This window comes from Protomyctophum parallelum (assembly GCF_964188405.1).
Source record: "Protomyctophum parallelum genome assembly, chromosome: 8".
NCBI lineage: Eukaryota > Metazoa > Chordata > Actinopteri > Myctophiformes > Myctophidae > Protomyctophum > Protomyctophum parallelum.
In genome coordinates, this window is record NC_139703.1 from 9,367,424 (window position 1) to 9,380,403 (window position 12,980).

Consider the following 12,980-nt stretch of genomic DNA (forward strand, 5'->3'; position numbering starts at 1 on the left):
GATTCTAAAGATATGCCAGGGACCCCCATAAGAGAACATGTTCATGGTTCTAGCAGTGATTCTAAAGATATGCCAGGGACCCCCATAAGAGAACATGTTCAGGTTCTAGCAGTGATTCTAAAGATATGCCAGGGACCCCCATAAGAGAACATGTTCATGGTTCTAGCAGTGATTCTAAAGATATGCCAGGGACCCCCATAAGAGAACATGTTCAGGTTCTAGCAGTGATTCTAAAGATATGCCAGGGACCCCCATAAGAGAACATGTTCATGGTTCTAGCAGTGATTCTAAAGATATGCCAGGGACCCCCATAAGATATACATATGTGTGTGTCAACTCATTTTATGAAGCAGCTATTTGACTGGCCCTGGCCAACACTATTATCCACTCAGATTTCACACGCCTATTGTTTTAAACATTTGATTGATTGATTGAAATATGTATTAACAGTTTGCAGGATTACAGTACATTTCAAGCACAAACTCAATAGCCTACAAAGACTGTTAACTGTGAGTGGACGACCCAATTAAGCATTACACTGGTTTACAAGAGGGTACACAATGTTCAATTCATCAAAACAGACCCTTGAACAAGATGTAAACAAGGCAGAGCTTTATTGCTGTTTGTCTATTAGCTCCTATTTCTTTCATCAGATGAACATACCATAGAGCATATTAAACACACAGCATACATCTGTGACGTCATGTTATAGATTACCTCTGTGCTGTAAAACTGCTGTTTTGTACCGTGGTTCAATAAAGTTAGTAAGAAACGGATGACGTCAGTGTAGTGCGCGCAGGACCCGAAGACATTTTGCAGCCGAGCCAAGAGATCTGGTACCCACAGCTGTCAACGTCGTATGGACGTCATATGGACGTCTTTTTGCAACGGACTGAGTCTGCAGGTCGTACGTATCCTGAGTTTGACTGTCACGTCGTGTCGAAGACGTTGTTTGGACGTCGTATGGACGTCTGGCTGGGACGGCCGGCGACCTGGACGTTCTGGGTTGGTGGTGGTTACAGAGAGGTCTGTTTGACGTCGTATGGACGTCGTATGGACGTCCCGTTGGTTATGCGCTCAGGACGTCGTTATTGTACGTTTTGGGTTTGGCGTTTACCGAGAGGTCTGTTTGACGTCGTATAGACGTCGTATGGACGTCCCGTTGGTTATGCGCTCAGTGAGGCAGTCAGAGAGATGGAGATCTGTTGAAAAGATGTCACTATAAATGTCTTTGTGCAAATTTAATTGTAGATTTGATGACGTCTTAAGATACATCATTTGTAAATGAGTTGTAGAAAATGTAATGAAAATGAAAATAAATCCTATGAAATCACAAACAGCTTCGTGATAACAAATGAATGTACACATATATATATATATATATATATATATATATATATACTACAGTCTACATCCGTCCTGTGAAAGATTAAAAGTATCATAGAATCTGTGATCTGCTTGTTGAGTCTCTTTGATCATCGATTGCTCTCCCCTGCAGAGGAAGAGGAGTCTGATGCTAATGCTAATGCTAACGCTGCACAACACCTGGTCTGCGGGGTTGTTTACGTTGCGTAACCATGGTGATTATTAATGTATATTCTGCTCTAAGCGGTGAGTCAAAGCTGTGTTTATTATTATTGTCCATTTGGTCAAAGCTGTGTTTATTATTATTGTCCATTTGGTTGATACATTAATAATGTTTGTTTATTGTGTGTTTTATTGTCGCTCCTTTAGCTCTGAACTTCTAAAGCTAGCCATGCGCTTCGACAGTGGTCTCCAAACCCAACGTAACCAGCTAAAGAAACATTGTAACTACCTTGCTGGACCAAATCCGCAAAAAGCAACTTTATCAATGATAAAGCCGAGGAAAACAAAAACAATCTTCTTGAGCTCTGGAAGCTATAAACAATCAACTAGGCTGCTGTCAGAAACTAATAGCCAGGTTTACAAACATAAACATCAAATCGAACGACACCCTCATCACTGACGACAAGGCAAGCTAGATAAACATCTTCTTTACAAACATAAACTTTATATTATGATGAATTGAACATGGTGGACCCTCTTGTAAACAAGTGTAATGATGGTGTCGTCCAGTCTTTGTTTTGAGTTGTGCTTGAAATGTACTCTAATTCTGCAATCTGTTAATACATACTTCAATCAATCAATCAATCAATCAATCAATCAATCAAACTTGTTTACAACAGGGTCCACCATGTTCAATTCACCATAATATTTAGAAACTTACAAATAAGCACTTCTATAGAGCCAAAAACAAGAGGAGGTACTAAGGCAGCTCTGGTCCATAGCCCTAATGCTCTGGTCCATAGCCCTAATGCTCTGGTCCATAGCCCTAATGCTCTGGTCCATCATCATCATCATACTATAATTGAGCGAATGTCTGAATGTCTGTCTGAATGTCAGAAACACCACCTTATCTCCTCATTGCCTGCACCAATCGCTCCCACACTATTAGCACACATCTCTCCATGCCAAAAAAAATCTGCACGCTCCCAGAATCCAGCTAGGCTACATTTTACCGACGCTACTGTCATATTTACTGTACAGATATTGTTTTTACATCACCACACGATCCCACGGGCAAAGTTGTTGTGACGTCATAATCCTCACACTTCTCCACCAGCACAGAGGCCAGCCATCCGAAGGATCCTCCCCCTTTCACTGCTCCTGTGTGTGATGTGACCTGTGAACTACTCTACACTGTCTGACTCGCCCACTCCACCAACAACCAACAACAGTTACTACACCGACTCATGCTTGGACTGGAATACTCTGGCATCACCCCCCAAAAAACGCATCATGCCAAAAAGAAAACGCACCGCACTTTCTGAACGCACGCGTGACGCCAAACATTTGCGAGCCAGTCGCGCAAACGAAACCGAAGCAGGTAAGCATATCTGAACACATTTAATCGTTTGCACGGCCGGGCCGTGCATCATTGCTTCTTTATGTGCTTGCTGCGTGTGCATTTCCCAACTCTGTGATTTATCCATACATCGGTGTGTGTGTGTGTGTGTGTGTGTGTGTGTGTGTGTGTGTGTGTGTGTGTGTGTGTGTGTCGCGTCGCGTCGCCCTCCAGCTGCAATTGCGAGTGTGCGCCTGTGTGTGTGTGTGTCGCGTCGCCCTCCAGCTGCAATTGCGAGTGTGCGCTGAACGCACACTCACGCAGTAATCCATCCCATGCACATTATTATTCGCCTATATTTACTACAGTACGCCTACACGCTGGGCCCAGTGTGTGTGTGTGTGTGTGTGTGTGTGTGTGTGTGTGTGTGCGCCCTCCCTCCCCCCCCCCCCATGGCGCTGGTGCCGTGGAATGTAAAAAGGAACAGTAGGCTACTCTTTGAACCTCACGACGGCCATTTACACAAAGCACGACCGTTCACTTGACTTACTCAATTAAGACATCTGTTCAAAACGTTTTTTAATTGTTCCAGCCTACACAGATCTATTCAGGCCCATTCAATTAATCTATCTCTACATTAGTTGCCTGTTCAAAACTATTTTAACATTCACCTCAACTACGCTCGCAGCCTACACAGATCTATTCAGGCCCATTCAATTAATCTATCACTACATTAGTCATGATTAGTTGCCAATCACTCAGCAACTCCATAACCACTAATCAATGAATTGGAGCAGCCTTGGCACATAAACACAGATTACATGGACATTCAGAATTTCTACAGAACAGACATTTGATGGGGATGCCATTGTTGCACCTTCAGCTTTGTCAATGTATGCTTTCTCATTCCTATACAGCCCATTGCATTGTTTGGTGTGTGCGTGTGACACACAGAGAGTGACACCTCCCCCCTGCTCACAGTATGTGTGTGTGTGTGTGTGTGTGTGTGTGTGTGTGTGTGTGTGTGTGTGTGTGTGTGTGTGTGTGTGTGTGTGTGTGTGTGTGTGTGTGTGTGTGTGTGTGTGTGTGTGTGTGTGTGCGCGTGTGTGCATCTATGTTAAATTATGTATGCACTACTGATATTATGCTGTCATAGTAACACACACAGCAAAACAATACATACACACACACACACCAACCACACAACCCTGACCACTAACACAGCTTTCTCACTTCTCAGCTAGGCAGAGCCGCCATGCCCAAGATCGCCAGAGACACAGTCACACCAGATCCATGGAGCAGCCTCTGGCCACAGGTACCTACTCTTCTTCTACCAGTCATATTGTATCTACTACATTTACATTTAATTGCACATCATTTCTGTACCAACAGCAATAACACATTAACTTTGGACCACATATGCAACAACTGGATGCATTACTGACATACAGTTTATCATTACTTCGCATAACCCAATATCTACATTTTTCCTCTACCATCTCAGCACAGCAGCATGACGACAGGCACCAAACACGGACACATACCTGTTCATTGGAAATGCCTCTGGCCACAGGTAACACACTAATATCATTACCCACATGGTAGTACCAACTTCACAAAAATTTAATGTCTGTCTGAATGTCTGTCTGAATGTCAGAAACACCACCTTATCTCCTCATTGCCTGCACCAATCGCTCCCACTTTTCACACAGGCATTGACCATAATAATATGGAGGTCTTAACGAAGCCATTTTTCCAATAAGATTCATAATGAATTTATTAGTGAATAAAAACCCGTTTATTTGTCCGTGGTCTATCTCCGACCGAGCCACACTATTAGCACACATCTCTCCATGCCAAAAAAAATCTGCACGCTCCCAGAATCCAGCTAGGCTACATTTTACAGACGCTACTGTCATATTTACTGTACAGATATTGTTTTTACATCACCACACAATCCCACGGGCAAAGTTGCGCTGATCTGCTCCACAGTACACCACCTCAGGCCCCTCCCCCTTTGCACAGACAGGCGATTGACGATTCAAACCACACACGGGTAAAAGCAGGCAGGCACCATTGTGGCAGACAGGCAGCTGTTACACACGGCGCATAGCCTACTAAGGTTATTTAACCACTTTGCAATGCAATGTTTGAACGTCACTTCATATTATAACTTCAAACCAAACGCGGGTGACACGCCTGGTCACTGACGACGCGCGTCGCGCAGTTACAGATCTCATCTTTCCTGCACCTAATGTGAAACATTGAACAACACGGCCACGATCACAACGGAATGATTATCTATCGGGGTGGCTCTGTTGGATCACTTGATATAACTTTTAACCAAACGTGGGTGAAACAGCGTGCAGCCGCGCACGTAAAGAGTGCACGTGCGCACGCACATGGAGTTGACGGATTGATTGAACAACCCTTGCTTAGCACCTCGCTAAAAGCGTGTGCGCAGGCTACTCTGAGGTGGGCAACTACTGGGCACCCACTGTCGTTATAATAGGAACCTTCTACCCTTGCCTGGCTGGATTAGTGTGTGTGTGTGTGTGTGTGTGTGTGTGTGTGCGTGTGTGTGCAGACTACTTTCGCTGTGAGCGTGTGTGTAAACTACTTAAGCTGTGTGTGCGCACGTGCGTATGTTTGCGCGTGCGTCATCGCGTGGCCGTTTTCAGTTCGCTATAAACACAACACGAGATACAACTGTCTTGAACATTATAAACCACACACACACACAGCGTGAAGTGGCTACAGCGCACGCTCCGTGAAAACAGCTAATCTACAAGCTCACAACATCACAGGTTGCAAAAGCCATGAGTTCTCTCAAGCCAAAGCTCACAATTGAGACCGTTTTGGACGCAAATCCACCTGCAAATTGGATCTGTGCGACTGTCCATATGTGCATGCTCTTGCCATGAAAACGTTTCCCTACCATGCATTTGTAAGAATACTTTCATGTTATACTGCTGTTTTTATTCATAAAAAACACACACACACACACACACACACACACACACACACACAAATATATTATACAAGTTGAAATATATCAGAACGGGTAAGGACTAGTAGAAATAATATAACGTATTCACTTCAAAATGATGTCCTGGTGTGATTTTCATCTTGAACAAGCGATCCAGTACCAATTGTGGTTTTGGCATTGATAATTGGAACATTATGAATAGAAATTACATTTTCTGTTTGGCTTTTAGGCTTCGTAATAAAAACCTGCACGGGTCAGATATGACATTATCACTATCATTACTGCCATTTTTATAAATGTTATACAAAATAGCAGAAAGAGCTGATTTTCCATGTCAACGGCATGCATTCTGTTCCTTCATTCCAGAGCTCCAAGACCGCTCTATGGAGTCCAGCCTGCAGGTGAAGATCAGTTCCCCAGAGCTCCCAGCTGCAGGACGGGAGAAGAGATGGAGACGATTACCACAGCACTTCCACAACTTTTACCTGGGTGTGTGTGGTTTTTACTGGGGACTCTGGGTGGATGGGGATTGGATGGATCCCCTCATGGGGGACTCTGGGTGGATGGGGATTGGATGGATCCACTCATGGGGACTCTGGGTGGATTCCGCGTGCGGTTAGGGAAAGGGTTAGTAATATTGGGCGAGTCGGAATGGCGAGGGAACAAGGTTCTCTCGTCAAACCACGTGACTCCCATTGGAAATGCACTGCGAGCCGTGAGACACAGAGGAGACAGCTGTCTGTCAGGTGTCTCCGGGTGAGTGACAGTCTGGCATGTTTCCTCCTAACATTATTTTGTCTTTTTACAGTGAGAGTTAAACAGGAAGTGAACCAGGAAGACCACACCCACAGCCGGCCATATGTGGACATATATGGTAAATACTGACACAACTATTGTTGTTGTCCTGATAACCTGCTGTTTAGATGTTGTTGCCCTTATAAGCTGCTGATAACCTGCTGTTTAGTTGTTGTTGCCCTTATAACCTGCTGATAACCTGCTGATAACCTGCTGTTTAGATGTTGCTAAAGGGTACCGGCTTTAGTTTAGACACCCTATTGGTCAGACTGTCATTAGACGACAACACAGAACACACCACCAGGCCAATCACAACCCCGAACACACCACCACCAGGCCAATCACAACCCCAAACACACCACCAGGCCAATCACAACACAGAACACACCACCACCAGGCCAATCACAACCCCGAACACACCACCAGGCCAATCACAACCCCGAACACACCACCAGGCCAATCACAACCCTGAACACACCACCAGGCCAATCACAACACAGAACACACCACCAGGCCAATCACAATGTGTCTCTCGATAATTATTTCCTCATCAGTTAATGTGATGGTCTCTTCGCAGCTGAACACAGAAGTGTGCAGAGCCGTTCGCTGGACACGCCTGACACCTCAGACATGCCTGACACCTCAGACATGCCTGACACCTCAGGTAATTACTCACTCTGACCTCATAGCCTTCCTCCAATGACCTTTGACCTCATAGCCTTCCTCCATTGCATCCACCAGAGCCATCTAATAGAAGAGTTCGGACATCGAGGGGGCAGAAACCGAACGCTGTTCATGCAGCCTGAACGGAGACAAGCTGGAGTTGGAAATACATTAGGGACTTTCAGCAACGACGGTTTTCAGGACAGCTCCACTAGGCGGAAGTACGGCGGCTATGACGCCGTCACCGTAGCTGTATCTCCTATTCCTTGTCCCAGATGGCATTTTTGGTCAAAACAGCGTTTCTTTGACGGCACAGAGCCGACGCTGTGGAGCTCCCCAGAGCTCCGGTCTGGATTCAGATTGTCAACAAGGCTGGCCCAGCTCCGTCTAGTTTCCAAATGTAGGTCTACTGCGAACTGACCGGAAATGGCGACTTTTCAAAATAAGAGCTCAAATTAAAAAAATGCTGGCGTGAATTAGGTCCTAATTTTTCAATAAATTATACCAGTAAATGGGTTAAAGTCCCTATTGTTTTCAACGAGGCCGGCGCAAATAAGAGCTATTTTAAGCATGTGTACAACATGACAACTCTTTTAAAGTATTGTACAGTAACAACTAAAGTCTCTTTAATGTTTATGTTGTACTATTACTATAAAGGGATCTAAAATAAAGGGATTTAAGATCATGAAAGCTGGGCTGTTGCCTGAGTCATTTCTGCCTACTAAGCTATAAGCTATTTACCAATTGATATGTATATCGAATCGGCACAATTTACAATTTAGGCATTTAGCAGACGCTCTTAATCCAGAGCGACTTACATTAAGCAAGAACAAAAAAGCATGGGAATACATCACATAAAAACATTTATCATGATACATGCGTAAGCTAAGAAAGTAACAGTGGAATATCTATATAATGAAACTATACATATAAACTATACATATATACTACTATGCTATACATATGTACTATGACGTGCTGTGGCTACATGCAATGCAATTATAGTGCTGTCTACATAACATGCTATAAGTCTTTATCAAATGCTATCTAAGTCTACATAAATGCTATCTAAGGGGGTGGGGTAAGAGAATTATAATTGATAGGTATCGGATCAAATCTGGAGGTAAGTGAATCGACCCACCCCTAACACTAACTACTCACCCACCTCTAACACTAACTACTCACCCACCCCTAACACTAACTACTCACCCACCCCTAACACTAACTACTCACCCACCCCTAACACTAACTACTCACCCACCCCTAACACTAACTACTCACCCACCCCTAACACTAACTACTCAGCCACCCCTAACACTAACTTCTCACCCAACCATAACACTAACTTCTCACCCACCCATAACACCAACTACTCACCCACCCCTAACTCCAACTACTCACCCACCCATAACACTAACTACTCACCCACCCATAACACTAACTACTCACCCACCCCTAACACTAACTACTCACCCACCCCTAACACTAACTTCTCACCCACCCATAACACTAACTTCTCACCCACCCATAACACCAACTACTCACCCACCCCTAACTCCAACTACTCACCCACCCATAACACCAACTACTCACCCACCCATAACACCAACTACTCACCCACCCATAACACCAACTACTCACCCACCCCTAACACTAACTACTCACCCACCCCTAACACTAACTACTCACCTACCCATAACACCAACTACTCACCCACCCCTAACACTAACTACTCACCCACCCCTAACACTAACTACTCACCCACCCCTAACGCCAACTACTCATGTTCTTCCATTCATGTTACACTGAAGATAACAATTACACTGTGAAAAACACCATGCTCATTTATTACATTACTTTACATACAAATTACACACACACACACACACACACACACACACACACACAATGGCACAGAGGTAACTCCTCAGGTTTCTGATTAATGAGGGGAAAGGAACTGGTTGGAATAACAAATAAATAATAAAACATGTTCCTTCCACGCGTTACGTCCGGCCGGAGAAACTCCCCACTGTCAGGTGAAAAGAAGCAGCTTGGACTCCTCATGCAACATCACAATGTTCTCTAACCTAAACCCTAACCCTTACAATGTTCTCTGCTTTCTTCCCAGATCTTGCTGTCTTTAAAGGCAACCCTGACCCGTCAACATCCATCGCTGCGGCTCCTTCGCCTGCCCCCAAAAGTGAATCACTTGACGTGCAAAGGCTTGCTAACACAGACGCACATCGACTAGCACGTGCACCGGAAACGCCTGCCCAACGTAAAGGACGACGGCGTGCTGCCCGCGCAGCTGCCTGCGCAGCTAGACGTGCGGGGGAAACGCCTGCTCAACGTGAACGACAACGATGCGATGACGCTACTAGAAAAGCTGCTATGCGCGCAGCGGAAACGCCTGCCCAACGTGAAGGACGACGGCATGCTGCCCGCGCAGCTGCCCGCGCAGCTCGCGCTGTTGCTCAGCGAGCTAGACGTGCGGGGGAGACGCCTGCTCAACGTGAGCGACGACGATGCGATGACGCTACTAGAAAAGCTGCTATGCGCGCAGCGGAAACGCCTGCTGAACGTGAAAGACGACAACGTGCTGACACTACTAGAAGAGCTGCTGCGCGCGCACACCAGTGTGACCAATGTGGTAAAATGTTCAGGCAACTGGTCAATTTACAGTCACACCTACGAATTCACACGGGAGAGAAGCCCTACCACTGTGACCAGTGTGGAAAGAGTTGCCGTACTACTGGGAACTTAGCGTATCACAAGAGAAATCACACTGTAGAGAAACGCTTCGTATGTGATCAGTGTGGGAAGAGATTTCAGTCGATGTCTAATCTCAGAGTTCACCAGAGATGTCATACAGGGGAGAAACCCTACCAGTGTCAATGTGGTAAAATGTTCAGTCAACTAGGCAGTTTCAAGTCACACCTACGAATTCACACGGGAGAGAAGCCCTACCACTGTGACCAGTGTGGAAAGAGTTACCGCAATAGAGAGACGTTAACGCAACATCACCGAAGGCACACTGGAGAGAAGCCAGTTCGTTGTCCTTTATGTGGAAAACGTTTTGGAACTTCTCAGGAATTAAAACTTCATACGCGTAACCATACAGGAGAGAAACCTTTCGAATGCAAACAATGTGGGAAAACTTTTAGATGGACACAAAATTTCAGAACTCATCGGTGCAACTGAACGAGACAAACCTTAGTTAGATAGATAGATACTTTATTTGTCCTTTCGGAAATTTGTTTTGTGCACAGCAGTCTCTCAGGATATACATAAAACATATATGCGAACAAACAGATCACACGGTACATGGACAATAAAGAAACAATGCCAACAGAAGGCCACCAGTCATGGTTCCAAGAAGCATCACATCACACTTTATGCACCGAACTGAGATGGGGCCTGTTTGTTCATAAGTCCTATACTTATGGGAACAAACGATCTTGAGGCCCTAGCCTGCAGGGAAGGTACCCTGTACCGTCGCCCTGATGGTAAAAGATGGTATTGGCTGTGTAACGGGTGTGTGTTGTCCCTAGTAATAGCTTTCCCCTTCCTGAGTACCCAATGGGTCTCATACATTGAGGTCATACTCTCAAATCGTACCCCAGATATTTTGCTGGACACGTTGATGATTTTATGGAGTTTGTTCTTATTAACCAATGATAATGAGCCATACCATGAAACAACAAACAAGGATCGATGAAAAAGTGCCATAACATTCTTTTCAACGTTATACTGTCTCAGTCTGCGCACAAAATGCAGCCTCTGCTGACCTTTCTTATAGTTGGAATGAGTGTTGGAATTCCATGTCAGCTTGGAATCAATCGTTGTACCCTATAGTACCTGTATTCCTCCACAATCACTACCCCATCCCCACCAATGATATTTTTAATTAGCAATGTTGTCAAGGCAACTGGCCGATAGTCGTTAAGGACTTTGGGATTAGACATTTTCGGCACTGGAACTATAAGCGAGGTCTTCCACGCTTTTGGAATATAGTGTGTATCTATCCATTTTTTTCTACTCAGTCTGTGTCTCATAGGAGGGCTGTGGGCAGTTCAGAAACCGTCTTCCAGTGACATCATCGATGGGGAATACAAGCTAATAAAAACGGCAGGCTTTCTATTCCTGAAAAGTTGCAATGCGAAAAAGGAAGCCATCGTTCGATAATGAAAATCTAAACATTTGTGTATAAGAATCTTGTTAAATAATCTGCCTAATGATGATGTCACTGGGAGACGGTTTCTAAACTGCCCACAGCCCTCCTATGAGACACAGACTGAGTAGAAAAATCGTGATTATTAGTGAGGACCTATTATATGAAGATAGGTTGAAAAGTGGTGAAGTGGTCCTTTAACAGATTGCGTTCAGTGGAAAAATCAAATCTGCCATAAAAGGTATTTAGCTCATTGGCAAAAGACATATCATCACTAGTGTTGATGACCTCTTTCTTTTCCTTTACAACTTACAACCGTAACTAAGTTAAACCTTAGTTACAACCGTAACTAAGTTAAACCTTAGTTACAACCGTAACTAAGTTAAACCTTAGTTACAACCGTAACTAAGTTAAACCTTAGTTACAACCATAACTAAGTTAAACCTTAGTTACAACCGTAACTAAGTTAAACCTTAGTTACAACCGTAACTAAGTTAAACCTTAGTTACAACCATGAACCACATTGGGTTTCAAAGCTTTCATGCAAAGTCCCACCTCAAACTATGCTATGCTGTAAAGATACTTAAAGGAGCATTCAGTGAAAAAACCCCAGTCCACCCGGTAACAGAATGTGCACATGCACCCACTACAGTGGGGGGGGGGGGGGGGGGTTAGTGTTAGGGTTAGTGTTAGTCTAGTTTTAGTCGACTAAATGTCATGACATTTTAGTCGACTAAATCTACAGTTGATTTACTCGACTAAAATGTATTTTGGTGGGCACTGATGCCGTCGTAAGGGCTGTTTTTACACTTGCTGAAAATAGCCGATCTACAAGCTCACAACGCGTCGCGCGCTTGTAGATCGGCTATTTTCAGCATGTAAGTGTAAGTGTAAAATGACTTATACTGGATCTCTTGTCCACTAGTCCCTTCCTAACATTTTAGCCTAGTTTTTATTTGTTGACGAAATTGTCAGCATATTTAGTCTTAGTTTTAGTCATCATAGCACAGTTTTCATTTCGTTTCCATTTCGTTTTCTTCAGTGGAAAAAGGTAGTCGACGAACATTTTTCGTCTTAGTTTTAGTCGACGAAAACAACACTGGCACTGGCACACACACACTTCCTGATGCTACACAAGAATACGCACATTTAATTCTATCCCTCAATAATAATGTTTCTTGGAATTCTTTGGAAATGTAAGACTGATTATGGATGGTGATTCCAGGACCCTCGGCTAAGCTTCATCGTCACGATGAAGTTTAGCCGAGGGTCCTGGAATCGCCATCCATGAATGACCTGAACAGTACTGAACTTGTTCTGGTTAAGATGCCACTGGAGACGATGGCGATCTACGGCGGGTTTCAGGGCAATCTGAAAGAACTAAAATATACTCTTTTATCAGGTTGAAACAGATTTACTGAATTGTATTTCTATGTTCTATGTTAATTTTGTTATGTCTCTGGCTGTGTTTGTATCTATGCCTCTTGTTTTGCTTC

General features: G+C 44.2%; 1 protein-coding gene across 1 annotated transcript; it reads left to right on the forward strand.

The window, feature by feature from the left end:
* Nucleotides 1–2,755: 2,755 nt before the first annotated feature.
* Nucleotides 2,756–10,077, forward strand: LOC310863804 (uncharacterized protein; the record flags this gene model as incomplete). The annotated part of the gene is made up of 8 exons (XM_083772296.1): nucleotides 2,756–2,908; nucleotides 4,107–4,181; nucleotides 4,371–4,439; nucleotides 6,222–6,344; nucleotides 6,664–6,729; nucleotides 7,228–7,314; nucleotides 9,442–9,663; nucleotides 9,695–10,077. Exons 1-8 carry the CDS (start codon nucleotides 2,821–2,823, stop codon nucleotides 10,075–10,077), a joined length of 1,113 nt encoding a protein of 370 aa, XP_083628422.1. The 5' UTR covers nucleotides 2,756–2,820.
* Nucleotides 10,078–12,980: the final 2,903 nt, after the last annotated feature.